At 40.7% G+C, this 13,639-nt stretch overlaps 1 protein-coding gene across 2 annotated transcripts in view; it reads left to right on the top strand.

The window, feature by feature from the left end:
* The window catches only part of CCPG1 (cell cycle progression 1), a 38,788-nt gene that overhangs the window by 23,939 nt on the left and 1,210 nt on the right, over nt 1-13,639 (top strand). Inside the window, exons 6-9 of one of the 2 annotated variants that reach the window (XM_066592562.1) lie at nt 2,901-3,149; nt 3,903-4,024; nt 6,961-7,086; nt 8,899-10,268. In XM_066592562.1, the coding sequence (XP_066448659.1) occupies nt 2,901-3,149; nt 3,903-4,024; nt 6,961-7,086; nt 8,899-10,268 (1,867 nt within the window). The remainder of the gene's footprint in view (nt 1-2,900; nt 3,150-3,902; nt 4,025-6,960; nt 7,087-8,898; nt 10,269-13,639) is intronic. The other variant, XM_066592563.1, reaches the window with a different exon arrangement.

Genomic DNA, 13,639 nt, shown 5'->3' on the forward strand with positions numbered 1-13,639 from the left:
CCGCTGGATTGTTGGCTTCTTGCTAAGACGACAGCATTTACACTCAGCAAGAATCTCGCCATCCAGCTGACTGAAAGTCCACAATAACGAGTAATGAACAGTGAACGTTTTGTTTGCATTTACACGGGACGATTATCGCTTAATTTTGTTCGCTTAAATGAATTTTGAGCAATTATCGTCCCGTGTAAATGGCTTTTAAGCCACTACATGCTGCTCTGACTGGAAGCACGGCTTATCTGGGCAGCAATGATTACCCAAAGCAGGTGTAGCTTCTTAGACTAATTTATACAGCGTGCATCAGGTAGTCGGAGAAGCTGATGTGGCCATCTGCGTTTCTCCAGGCCTGTAGGTTCACTTTTAAAAAAAGACACATCTGTGTGTGTGTATATATATAATGTGTGTGTGTATATGTATGTATGTGTGTTATATATATAATATATGTTTGTATGTGTGTCATATATATATATATATATATATATATATATCTCATACCTGCTTTTAGGCTTGTCAGTACCCTTTTATGAGTCCTCTTTAAAAATCTTGAAGTTCTATTATGGGAAATGTCCCCTTTAAAATGTAAAAACTTGTGTTCAGGCTGGGAAGGAGAGATGCTGCGCTCTGTACAATGGCCCTAGTGTCAATATGGTTAATGTTTATAGAAGTAGGTGCCACTGTGATAAAAGTATTCGTTCTTTTGAAAAATGTATTTGTGGAAGAGGATATTGCAGAACAGCTGGCGGACTTCACACATAAAGAGATAAATGGCTGCAAGCACGATGCTTAAGCCATAAAATATACGGTGTACACAAAGACTGTTTCCACTTCCATTTTGTTAATAAACATTTTGAAAACTTCTGACTTGTCACAGTGACATGTAAGAAAGTTTGAGCAGTGAGTGTCCAAGTGCTGCGAGCTGCACCAGGCATTTAAACAAAGGGCAGAAGTGTTCAGCCAAGAGTTGTACGCCTTCTCCTGTGATCGGCAAGCGATGTACACTCATAGACTTACGTCTGAGCCAGTATACTGCTCCAAAGAGAGCTAGAGCCGATCAGGTACAGTGATGATTGGTGCTTCTGCTTTACTTGTTTTAGTTTCAGTACCCGGATCCCTACCAATCAAAATCTTTGACGTCATAAGTTTTCAGAAAATGGATAAATGTGGTTTCTTTAAAATAGTCTAATCTTTAACTATTTGCTCCCAGGTTGTAATCGTAAATGTATTTTCTCATGATGAAATGCTGGGTATGTAATGATGGTGACTAGAGATGAGCGAACGTACTCGGTAAGGGCGATTACGCAATCGAGCACCGCGATTTTCGAGTACTTCACTACTTGGGTGAAAAGTACTCGGGTGCGCTGTGGGGCGGGGGGTTGCAGAGGGGAGTGGGGGGTAGTAGCGGGGAACAGGGGGGAGCCCCCTCTCTCCCTCTCCCCCCCACTCCCTGCTGCAACCCCCTGCTCACCCACAGCGCACCCGAGTACTTTTCACTCGAGTACTGAAGTACTCGAAAATGGCGGTACTCGATCGAGTAATTACTCGAAACGAGTACGTTCGCTCATCTCTAATGGTGACATAAAGCATACTTTGACATTGAAGACTTTCCTATCACAATAGCAGCTAGTAATACGGAAATTGTAGAACAGGATACTTAGCAAATATGATACATAGTAGAAGTACTTTTATGGTTACTTTTGTGATTTTGAGGTCACATGACAGACCAGGCATTTGCCAGCATGTAGAGGGAACAACAGAGGACTTAACCCCTCCTGATTATAATTTTTAACATTTAGGATTTGTCTGTTTTTTTGGTTACAACTAATGTAAGAAATGTTTCCATCATGTCAGGAGAATTAAAAAAATGCACTTTTTTAGTTTCATGATTAGTAAAAGGAGATACAAATCATAGGTATAACAAGAGGTGGATTCCGCATGTGGCTTTCTGCCGCGGAAGACCTGCGATTCATTGTGGAAAGTAATTTTAAATGCTTGCAGGCGATCGGGGATTCGATGATCTTTCCACGTGGATCGTTCGCCCGGCAAAAAAAAATCACAAGCTCAATGGTGTCTTTCCTCACCTCCCTGCCTGGTCTCCAAGCAGTCTGAGAAGTATCCGCCCGCAAATCCGCAATGTAATTTTTTTCTTGCTGATTTTGACTTTTTATAATGTTTCTGCCATTTCTGAAATCATTGTCCAGCAATATTTGCCCAACATTTCTTTGCTCCACTTGCCCTGGTAACTGACTTGGTGGAAGCGTTCTCCTTGGTCATCGCTGACGTCACCAAGATTTGGGCGAAAGAAGTTTAGATGTGAATGTACAAAATGTATTTTCAGACCCGTGTTGTAGCTCAGTGCTTGATGGGATTTCAGAAGGTCATTCAGTGGCATTAAGAGTGTATTATTATTATTATTATTGTTACAATTTTTTCAAGAATGTGACGTGATGGCAACATTTCTAAATCCGTTTATTAATCAGCTTGAAAGAACTCCTACAATACGTGTAATCAAGTGAAAACAATCATGTTGCTCATGCGGAACTCTCTTAATGTGTGCCTTGAGTTATGTAATAAAATAATACGTGGCTTATGTGATAATTTAAATATGGACTTCTCTGAAAACTTTTCCACCTTTTGTTTGAATTTACTGCATTTGCCTGCTGTGTATCACTGACAGAACGGAGAAAAGGGGGCAAAGCATGAGCTGTTTCCTTCAATACCGTATACAGTATGGAAGCTCCTTTTACTTTATAGTAGGCGTTATAACGCAAATTTCTGTACTGTGTAAAAAGAAGAAATAGATGAACTCTTTAATATCTTTTCGTCTTGTTTGCAAGTGGAAGAATTTGGTTTTATACATGTTGCACTTACCTATTAGATATCAAAGAGTTGGTTTGTCTCAACAGTTTTTACATCCCAGCCCAGTGAAGAAGACTCAAGTAACGATGAAGCAAGTGATGATTCTGGTCCTGTTCTGCGACGCCGGCGTTCTAAGAAATCAGTGACATCTGCATCCGAGTGTGAGAACAGAACATCAGCTGAGCCACCCGTTGCTCCTGCTCCAAGAGCATGGAGGTGGATGAGTAGCGGCCTAAATAAGTGCATTATCCTGTCTCTAGTTATAGCAATAAGCATGGGCTTCGGACATTTTTATGGTAAGTGTTTTTACAATAAGATGTATTTAGCCCTACTCCCAGATGTTAACCCCTGAATAGGGGCTGCTCATACACTTGGTTAGAATGATCCCCATACAGGATTGTTCTACACTCAAACATCATTCACTATTGTAATTTTTTTAATGCTGCCCAAATTTTGGCAAGTTGCCAAACTTCAAAGGGTTGTGCAGTTGCAAACTATCAAGGGCCTATCCTCATGATAGGTCATCAGTAGTAAATTAGTGGGTATCTATGGCTTGGAACCCCCTTGCTGATCTGCTGTTTGCTAGGCTGATGCGCTTATGCACTGAGCTGATTTCTGCAGATAGCTCCATTCCTACTGCAGTGATCCAGCTTGGTTTTGCAGGCCATTCATATATGTGTAAACCTGTCCTGCAATACTAAGCCGGAAGCAAAGCTATTTGCTTCCTGCAGAAATCAGCAGCTCTCACTTTCCCCCTCCCCAATCACATCACTAGCTGCCAGGCTACCTTCCCCTAGTCACTAAATAGCAGCCAGGCCTTTTTTTCCCTTTAGTAGCTGTACATCATTGTGGAGGGAGTAGTTGCAAATGGCGACAAAACTGAAAAACATAGTTGCCATTTGCAAAATCTTTGGTGCATTGGTGACGTTGTCATCTGGAACCCTGTAATGTTCCTTGATACAATTTGTGGTGTCTTGCTTGATCCTCTAAACGTGTGAAGTAACTGATGTTCAACCTAGTTTAAAAGAGGTTTGTTGTTTTCATAAAAGGTACTATACAGATATTAGAACGCCAACGATATGCAGAAAAAATCCATGAGAACGAACTTAATGACATGAAGGATGATCTGTTTCAATGTCAAAGGGACCAAGAAACCACAATTGAACATAAGGTGAGTGACTCACTGCTTCCTGCAGCTCCTGGTAAACCATTTGAAGTTATCTCTAGCCATTAAACTCCGTCCTAATTCCTGCTGGTCGAGGATTTGCCATGTTTTTAAAGAAAAAAACCTCATATTTAATAGGTACCAAGATCATCCAGATGTTCGCAGCTTTAGATAGTCTGATCATTCTTTACATCATTTGGAGTATAGAATAGTGTAGCTGACTAGATTTGAAGTATACAACAACATAAAGGAAGCCTTGTAAAATGGACACCAGAGTGGTGTTTGTTTCACTAACGACCGTGAAAGGTTCCATTTGTTTCCATTCGGAGGTTCTATCACAATGCTGTTTTCAGCACCTGCTAATTGAGCCCCAGAGGGAATCCCACAGCGTAGTGAAAATGATGTACTGATGTAAGCGGTAAGAAAAGTGCTAGCGATGGTGGAATCTGAGCTTAAATGCAGCAAGTCCCAGAATCTGAATAAAGCCCCATTTACACGCAACGATTGTCGTTCGAACGTCTTTACGTTCAAATAAACGTTTGAAATCCTCGCTATTTCCCTCATTAGCTATGTGAACAGTGTATATGTTGTTTGCTCAGGTGGGTGTGTGTTTATATGAAGAATCTCTAGTGGGAGGTTTTTAGCTAGTGCAAGGAAAAGCCCTGGTCTACTGAGGCATGAGTCATTGTGTTTAGCTGGGCAAACAATCACCCCTCCCCTCAAGTTGTTTGAAAGACTGAACAAATGGCGTCTAAACCTAATGACAAGCGAACAATCTCACAACTATTTTTATGCAGGCTGAAACAAATGGTGAGCGATGGCTTCGTGTTTACATGTAACGATTATCGCTCACTTTTGTTAGTTTTAAACGATAATTATTGCATGTAAATGGGCCTTAACTCTGTGCTGCATAGTGTGAACAGGATTGTTCAAACAAATGTAATTTACATCAGGTCAGTTTTTAAGCAAATTAGGGGCCATTTACTTTTTTGCATGGGTGATAATGAGTGCTAATTAAAAATATTACATATGTATATGCAGTAATGGCTCTAAATCCTTTCAGTGTAAAAGTGTACTTTGCTACCCAAGAAAATAATTAAACAGACACCATATTTTAGACTCCCTTTTCCCATGACTTTATTTAGGGTCTTTAAAGGTCGGGTGGCCTAGTCTGATCTGGTAATTGATTCCTTAGATAATGTTTAGTAGAAGTTGGACCAGACACAATGGAAATGGATTGCAGGTATTGTTGCTATGGACAGATAGAGAAGGCACCCTAGTACATACCAATGGGGAAAGAATGTCAAGTAGGAAGGTAGCAGACCATAGTTAGATGAGACAAAAGTCAGGCAATGTCAATCAGGCCAACGCTAGGCTTCCTATTTGGTCCGGGAGGAAGTGTTAACAGTTAAGTTTGTTACAGAAAGGCCTGATAGAAGATGGGAAAAATACATCTTTTTATATATTGCTGTATTTGAATTCATTTTCCATTTGTTACATTCATCGGAACACATAAGTCTTGCAACAGATGTATTTTAAATTCACTTTTTAGGATTCTTCCCACAATTGACCACCCAAATAACGATTTCTTTGTTGTGCTTTATGTCCATCTTTGTACACTGATGGCCATTAAATCCAGATCATCAAACAAATCTGAATTAATTTGGCCTTCTGGATTTTTTTTCCATGGACACTGGATTATTAAAGGGGCAAACATCAAAACTTTACATTAGCCCATTCCCCCTGTCACCCCCCTGGCATAAAATAGCATTTTAAAGCGGTTTTTAGACCGCTTGCTGCTCACCGATGTGATGAAAGATGAACTTATAAAATCTTCTCCCAAGATGGCCGCCGGTCCTTTCCCAGGGATGCACTGCGGTTTTCTCCCATGGTGCACCGCGGGTCTTCTCCCATGGTGCCCCATGGGCTCTGTGAGTTCCATTGCCGATTCCAGCCTCCTGATTGGCTGGAATCGGCACAATGACGGGGCGGAGCTACGTGATGACGTGTAAAAGGGGGCGGAGCCATAACGCCGCTCGTGCCTGGACCAACCAGAAGCAGAAGACCGCACAGCGCAAGCGCGTCTAAAAACGCCAGAAGACATCAGAATTAGACGGAGCCATGGAGACGGGGACGCCAGCAACGGAGCAGGTAAGTGAATAACTTCTGTATGGCTCATATTTAATGCACGATGTATATTACAAAGTGCATTAATATGGCCATACAGAAGTGTATAACCCCACTTGCTTTCGTGAGACAACCCCTTTAAGTGCCTACTTTTACTGTAATTGTTTGGCAGAATTCTAAAATATTGTGAGGCTGGTGTTATGGCTGCTTTCTAAAGGTAAAAAGGAAAGGTTCTTGCTATTCTTCATTTACATTTACAGTATTTACATGAGAAATTACTAATCTAAGTCTTAAGGCTCATTTACACACAATGATTATTGCTCAATTCGTTCAAACGATGGCTTTTGAGTGATAATCGTTGCCTGTAAATGCCACCATTGTTTGCCTTTCAGCCAAATGATGATTTTTAGTTCATCATTGGCCGGCCAGCTTTTGCAGGGACCACATGCTGTGATTCTCCACGGGAGTGCTGATAAAATTGTTTTCAGCTACTGTCCCGTGGGAGAACAATAGAACTGTATGCAGATAACAGACCTCCTGCTGTTATCTGCATACAGCAAAGAGGCTGATTTACATGCAAATGAAGCTAATACGCTACTAAGAAGCTACTTAGTAGTTAATACAAAATGATCGCTAAAAACTGTCATTCAACGTATCTTTTGAACAAATTTTGAGCTATCATCTTTGCGTGTAAGTGGGGCTTTACTGTATATTCGCTATCATTAGCAGCAGCTGTGCATACTAATAATACATAGTAATAAGTCAGAATTATTAGACACAATAAAACCTCAGTTTATTTGCTTTTGTACTCACAGGAAGTTGTAGAACAGCTTACAGAAGACCTTGAGGAGAGACAAGACATGGTACTATCTCTCAAAGGCCTAATGGACAAAATCACCAAAGAAAACCACATACTTCAACAAAAACAGAGTGACCTAAAGGTGCTTACTATAATGTTTGCAGATTTTACAATTCTAGTGCAAAACTAAAGGGGTATTCCCAGTGCAAAGCAAATTTTTATAAATTCCATGTAGAAAAGGCTTTTGTGCCATATTTATGCACCTAGAGGTATAAATCGCGCAGTCATTACCTTCTTATCCTGCCCTCCATTTCTAATGTTTATAAGCATCACTATTTTCCAAGAAGCTCACCACATCCCTGCCGATATACAGCTTTAAACTGCATCTCTCACAATTCCCCACTCAGTACTTTCTACCTGTGTTTGTTCCTGCTAAGCGCTGCCCTGCTATTGGTCAGTAATCCAATTGCAAGAGCTGAAAAGAAAAAAGCCATCCCAGGTCCTTCCTACTGAGCACGCCCGACCTGTAGTGCTGGAATGCCTACAGGACGTATCCAGGGGCAACCTGGGAATAAACACTTCTGATGTGCCGGGAGAAGTTAATAGTTTTTAGAGCTACAGACTTAAAATCCAAAGCAGAACAACATTGCAAACTTTAATAACTTTTGATTATCATTCATTTGACAGCAATTTTACATAACCAGAATACCCCTTTAAATATTTTTTACCCCATCTATGTGACTTATTGAGCCAAGTGAGTTGAGGAAATCAGGCAACATCATAAACTGCAGTGGGATTTCTATCTATTTAACAGTTTTTTTCTGATAATCAAAACCCCTAAAGCTGCACTCCATTGCATAGCAACAAGCTTTGATGTTTACTAATCCATATAAATGATCTTCCCCTCCCATTTGCTTCTTGCTAACCTATTCCTTAGCACTGTGAAGGTATTTTGGTCAAAGAGGGTTAGCTGACAGAAATGGTTTCATACATACCTGATGGCTTGCACAGTCTGCAGGTGGCCACCGTAGACAATTATTCTCTCCTTGCCCTGCTTAACAAGTTCTTCTTTAGGCTTCTGGCACACTAGCTTGTTGATTCACAGGCATCATACAGCCCCATTATAGCCTGTGAGACTATGCAGACTAACTTTCTTTGTGCGCGGACTTATGCAACATATCAGCTGAGCAAAGCCTTTTTTAAGCATAGCCAAAACTGTGCTCACGCACTCATTTATACACCCATGGATATCAACGCATGCCTCAAGTATTGACATCATATAAATGGACATGCATAAATGTTATACATTTTTTTTGTGTGTATCCTTACATATTTATTTTTTAAAGTCAGATTAGACAGAGTCTTGTCAAAACATTCCTAATTTTTTCCCGGGGAGCTAACACCCAAGGTTATCGTGCAACCACAACCCCCCCTCCCATACACATTAAGTCAAACTCCTATGACCCTAATGAGTATTGGCAACATTAGTTTATGGGTCAACTGCTGATATTTTATCATTTGCTAATGTTTCTCTTGTGAAATTTCATCTTCTACAAATGAAAAGGAAAAACAGAGATGAGATCACTTTGGAAGTAAGCCTATGTTATTGGTAGAGAATTACTGCAGGATTAGTGAGGCTTTTGAGCGACCGCATAGACTGGTTGGACCAGTCCTCCAGCTTGGATGCAAGGATTTTACTTCAAATACGCATGTTGCTGTGGTGACACTAGCGCTATAACGCTCCATTAGGGTTTCTATCACTTTTATTGGAAGTAGTGCAGTGTACAGTGCTAATCTATCGTATGACCCAGAAGCATCATTATGGCTTGCTTCATAAGAGGAAGCCATGATGCCATTGTGAGAAGAGCTGTTTTATTAAGTTATAAACATAATTTTCAATCATGAATAAGAAATAGAAAACCATAAGTAATCCATTTTAATTTGACTATTTCAGTTAGAAGCTGACGACCTTTCAACTTCCCTGAAAACTACTGAGTTACAAAAGAAAACCCTTGCACTGGAAAACCAACATCTGAGGGAGTCTTTGGAGAAAGAGGAACAGACATTATCTTCGCTGAAAGAGGAGCTCAGAAAACTAAGAGAGCAGATCAGAAACCTCGATGAGAAAGGCAGGCATGAGATCATGATGTTAGAGAATCAGAAGCTAAAAGAACATCTCAAAGAGGAAAGGCAAAAACTTCGGAGCTTCCGAACACAGAAGGAGACCCTCCTAAATGAAGCCCAATTGCTAAGAAAAGAGTTGGATAATGAGCGAAGAATTACTGACTCTCTCAGGGTAGAACTTGAGGAAATAAGTAAAAGGAGATCCTCTGCCACCTCTTTCGAAAGTGACCATGAGATAGAACATTTGATGGACCGTCTTTCTGAGTTGGAGAAAAAACTAAATTTCGAACAGCAGAGGTCAGATTTGTGGGAAAGACTTTACATCGAAACCAAGGAACAAAATGAGAAACTGGAAGCTAGAAATTCCCAGCAAGGAACTGATCAACCTAAGGAGGGAAAATCAAAAGATAAAACAAAAAAGAAAGGAAAGGATACCTTCTTCAATTCCGTGAAAGATACTTTTGATGCCATGAAGAATTCTACCAAGGAGTTTGTGAGACATCACAAGGAAAAAATCAAACAAGCAAAAGAAGCGGTGAAGGAGAATTTGAAGAAGTTCTCAGATTCTGTAAAAAATACTTTCAGGCACTTTAAAGACACCACTAGAGGGATGTTTGATAAAAACCGCAATAGGAAGCATGCAGAAAGGAAGAGGGAAGAAAGCAAGGGAGCTCGCACAGTGCGCCACGAGTACAAACCTGATGCTGAGAAAATGTATCCTAACAAGGCAACAGCTAGCCGCCACCAATATGAAGAACCACAAGATGACCCAAGCAGTAAACAGTTTGAAGGTACAGCGGCCTGGAAATCAAATGATGAGAAGGTCAATAATAACCCCAATAAAAAGGGCTGCTCCGGAGTTTATGATTGTGCTCACCAGGAGTCCATCAGCCTCTTCAACAAAGTTTTGGACCCTGTGAGAGTAGAAGAGTTCAATGACTTGATGCAAGTATATTTGCAGGAACAAGTAGATAATTTCCAACACTGGGAAGAACTAGAACAGTTCATTAATAGATTTTTTCCAAATGGTGTCTTCATTCATGATCAGATGCTTTTCACTGATTTTGTGAAAAATGTTGAGGATTATCTTGAAGATATGAAGGAGTATCAGACCAACACTGGAGGGGTCTTTGAAGATCTGGATGAGTTTGTGTACAGACACTACTTTGGGAATACATATTCTACACCTTATGGACCAAGGTTGGTGGATAGTCTCTAGAACTCCTCTTTGTATGCTAACACTTAACCCCTTAATGATAGAGCTTTTTTTTTTTTTTTCAATTTTAGTTTTTTTCTCCCCCATTTTAAAAAATTGTAACTCCTTTATTTATACATTGACGTTGCTGTATGTTGGCTTGTTTTCTGCGAGACGAGTTGTATTTTTCAGTGGTATTATATAATGTATCAAATAATGTACTGAAAAAAAAAAAAAAATTCTAAGTGGAGAGAAATGGGAAAACCCCCCGAAATTCCAACATCTTTCGGTGCGTCTTGTTTCTACGGGGCACAAACTGCAACAAAAATAACATAACTTTATTTTATGGGTCAGTACGATTACTATGATACCAAACTTATATGGTTGTTTTTTGGGTTTTTTTTTGCTGTACTACTTGTAATTTTTTTGAACGATACTTAATTTTTAAAAAATTATTTTCTGTCTCCATCTTCTGCGCATAACGTTTTTAGTTTTCTGTCAACATAGTTGTGTGAGGGCTCATTTTGTGCAGTATCTCTTATAGTTTCCGTTGGTACCATTTTTTTTAATACATACAACTTTTTGATCGCTTTTTGATACATCTTGGAGACAGGGTGACCAAAAAAAGCGCATTTCTGGTGCTCTTTTTTTTTTTTTCGGACGACATTCATTGTGTGTAGTAAATAATGCATTACTTTGATAGATCAGACTTTTACGGACGCAGCAATACCAAATATGTATTTTTATTATATTATTTTAGTGCAACTTTTATTCCTTTTTTTTAATAATTAGTAAATTTTATTGTTCTTAGTTTTACATTTTCTTTCAGTGCCCCTAGCGGACAACAACTTGCAATGCTTTGATCGCTCCTGCAGTATGATGTAATGCCACAGCATTACATCATACTGCTATCGGGTAGGCAGTCTATCAAGCCACCCCACAGGGATGGCTTGATAGGTATACTGCCAAGACAGCCCTGGGGCCTTTCAGAAGGCCCCCGGCTGCTATGACACCCACATGGCTCCCTGCAATCTCATTGCAGGGGGTGGGTACGGAACCCCCAAACAAAGTTCGGGGGATTTAAATGAAGCTGTCAGAATTAACAGTGGCATTTAAAGGGTTAACAGCCCCGATTGGTCGCGTGGCATGTCGGGGGTGTTGCCTGTGGGTGTCAGCTGTAAGAAACAGCTGATACCCGCGATCTATGGAGGAAGGTCGCAGCATGATCTCCATCCATACACGTCCTGCAACCACAAGACGTAAAAACACTATAGGGTGGTCACTAAGGGGCTAAAGAGTAACTAACTTTTGACATGTCATGAAGACCTGTCAAAAGAATTGATCAGTGGGGGCCCTGATGTTCAAACTACTCCTAAGACAAGACTTAAAATAACTGAAATAGTCTGTAATTGCGATGAATCTGCGTGTCATATACAACAGCAGCACACTTACTTGCACTAAATATATTGATGTCGTCCCATCAGAGACCACAGCTCCAGGAGGCGCTTTTGGAAAACAGCTCATTGTGTTACAGTAAGAGGTACTCTGTATTTTGGAACTATCCATGTCAGACAAGGATGGATTTAGTCCTCCACAACAGGAGCAATTTGCAGACTGGCTCTCCTTTCCGACTCAGAGGGGTTCCGGGCAGGGACACCCCTCTTTGTCCTAACCCCTTCCCTCCACGCGTCCCCTCATTGCACTATGGTTGTACAGTGCTGAGCACGCAGTAACCAGTGGGGGATGGTTCCTGAATCTGACAGCTGGGGTCCCACTGCAGCCACTAGGATCAAGCCTAGCTCTGATCCTAGCCGTTTAACCCTTTAGACATCGGCATCTAGGGGGTTTGGAGAGGGAGGAGAGCTAATCTTATCGGCACCCTGCAATCAGATCATATTGTGCTGGTGGTTGCTATGGCAACCAGCAGCCAAATCATGGTCTCTGGGTCTGCCATGTACGGTGGCCATTGAGGGTCACTTCTTCACTGAAAGTAATAGGCTATACTGTCAGTAAAAAAATTAGTTTGTAACAATGCCCTGTACTACATAAGTAGATCAAAGGGTAGCTTCACAAAGGGACTTGAAGAAGTGAACTGTGGTAAAAAAAAAGTGAATAAAATGGTTTTTACAAGAAATTAAAAAATGGCTTTTTCTAATAAAACACAATATAAAATAAAAAATGTTAAGAAAAAAAAAAGCTAAAAAATTGGAGTTGCCATGTTCCTAATGACCCATACTATAAAGTACTATCTTGTACAGTGTACACCAAAAAAAATTAAATTAAAATAAAAAAAGCTCACAAAAGCTTCATATTTGTAAAAGTAGTACATTTTTACATTCCCTCACAATTTTGGCTTTAAAGGAGTTGTCCTAAAAACTTAAGGTAGGACCTATTAATAGCTTAGGGGATAATTGTCTGTTTCTGGGAATCCAACAGCTGGGTCCCCCACCAGTTATGAGAAAAGTAGTGCCCGGATGGTGGTGCTCCATTCATTTAAGGGGGCTGCCAGCGATAGCTAGGAGCTCCAATTTGGACATCTTCAGTAGTCCCATGGGTAGTGTGCAAGCAGGACCATTGGTCTATTAAGCCGGGTCCTGTTGGGACCCCTAGTTTCATCACCAGTGGTGGTCCCAGCGGTTAGGCTACCAGCTAGTTATCCCCTGTCCTGTGGATAGTGGTTGACTTATGAATTTTGTAGAGGAACCCCTTTTAAAGAACAAATGCAAAACACTGAACAAATCTGGGAGTATCAGTGAGGGATGAGTACAGCTACAGCGGTGTCTCTTATCAAAGCTGCAGGTCTCTGTAGTATATGATGTCCGCTGGTGGTGGAAATGCATTTTTTTCAAGCATTTCCCCAGTTGATAAACAGCAGTTCTAGAATTGTCATTATGAACAATTGATTCAATAGGTCTATTGAACCCAATAGCTTTTCTGCCAGCCAATGCCGACGTGTGATTTTACTGCAGATTTACGCACGCAGTGAAAAAAATGTGGCATGTTCTATTTCCCATGGGAGGTCTCCATTAATATAGCCTTGATGGAGACTGCAGAAAGCCTCACGATAGTCCGCGATCAGCAGCAGCAGCCGCCGCCGCCTTCGTTTGTTTACAATTCCGGTACTGCTGCGGGGTATGCAGAGTTTTTTTCCCCCAAAAAAACATGTTCCTCATGCAACAAACCTCTCCTAGCTTTCTCCATCTCCAGTTTCGCTGCTTAGTTCTCTATGCTCACTGCTTGCTTACAGGCTGCAGCAGCTTGATGTCATGGGGAGAGACCTGGAGCCGCGATGCAGGGAGAGGACAGTATATGCCTGTTTGTTTTTGAATGAGGAACATGTTTTTTGAAAAATAAATAAAATCTCTGCCAACCCCTT

This window comes from Eleutherodactylus coqui, chromosome 2 (assembly GCF_035609145.1).
Source record: "Eleutherodactylus coqui strain aEleCoq1 chromosome 2, aEleCoq1.hap1, whole genome shotgun sequence".
Classification (NCBI taxonomy): Eukaryota; Metazoa; Chordata; class Amphibia; order Anura; family Eleutherodactylidae; genus Eleutherodactylus; species Eleutherodactylus coqui.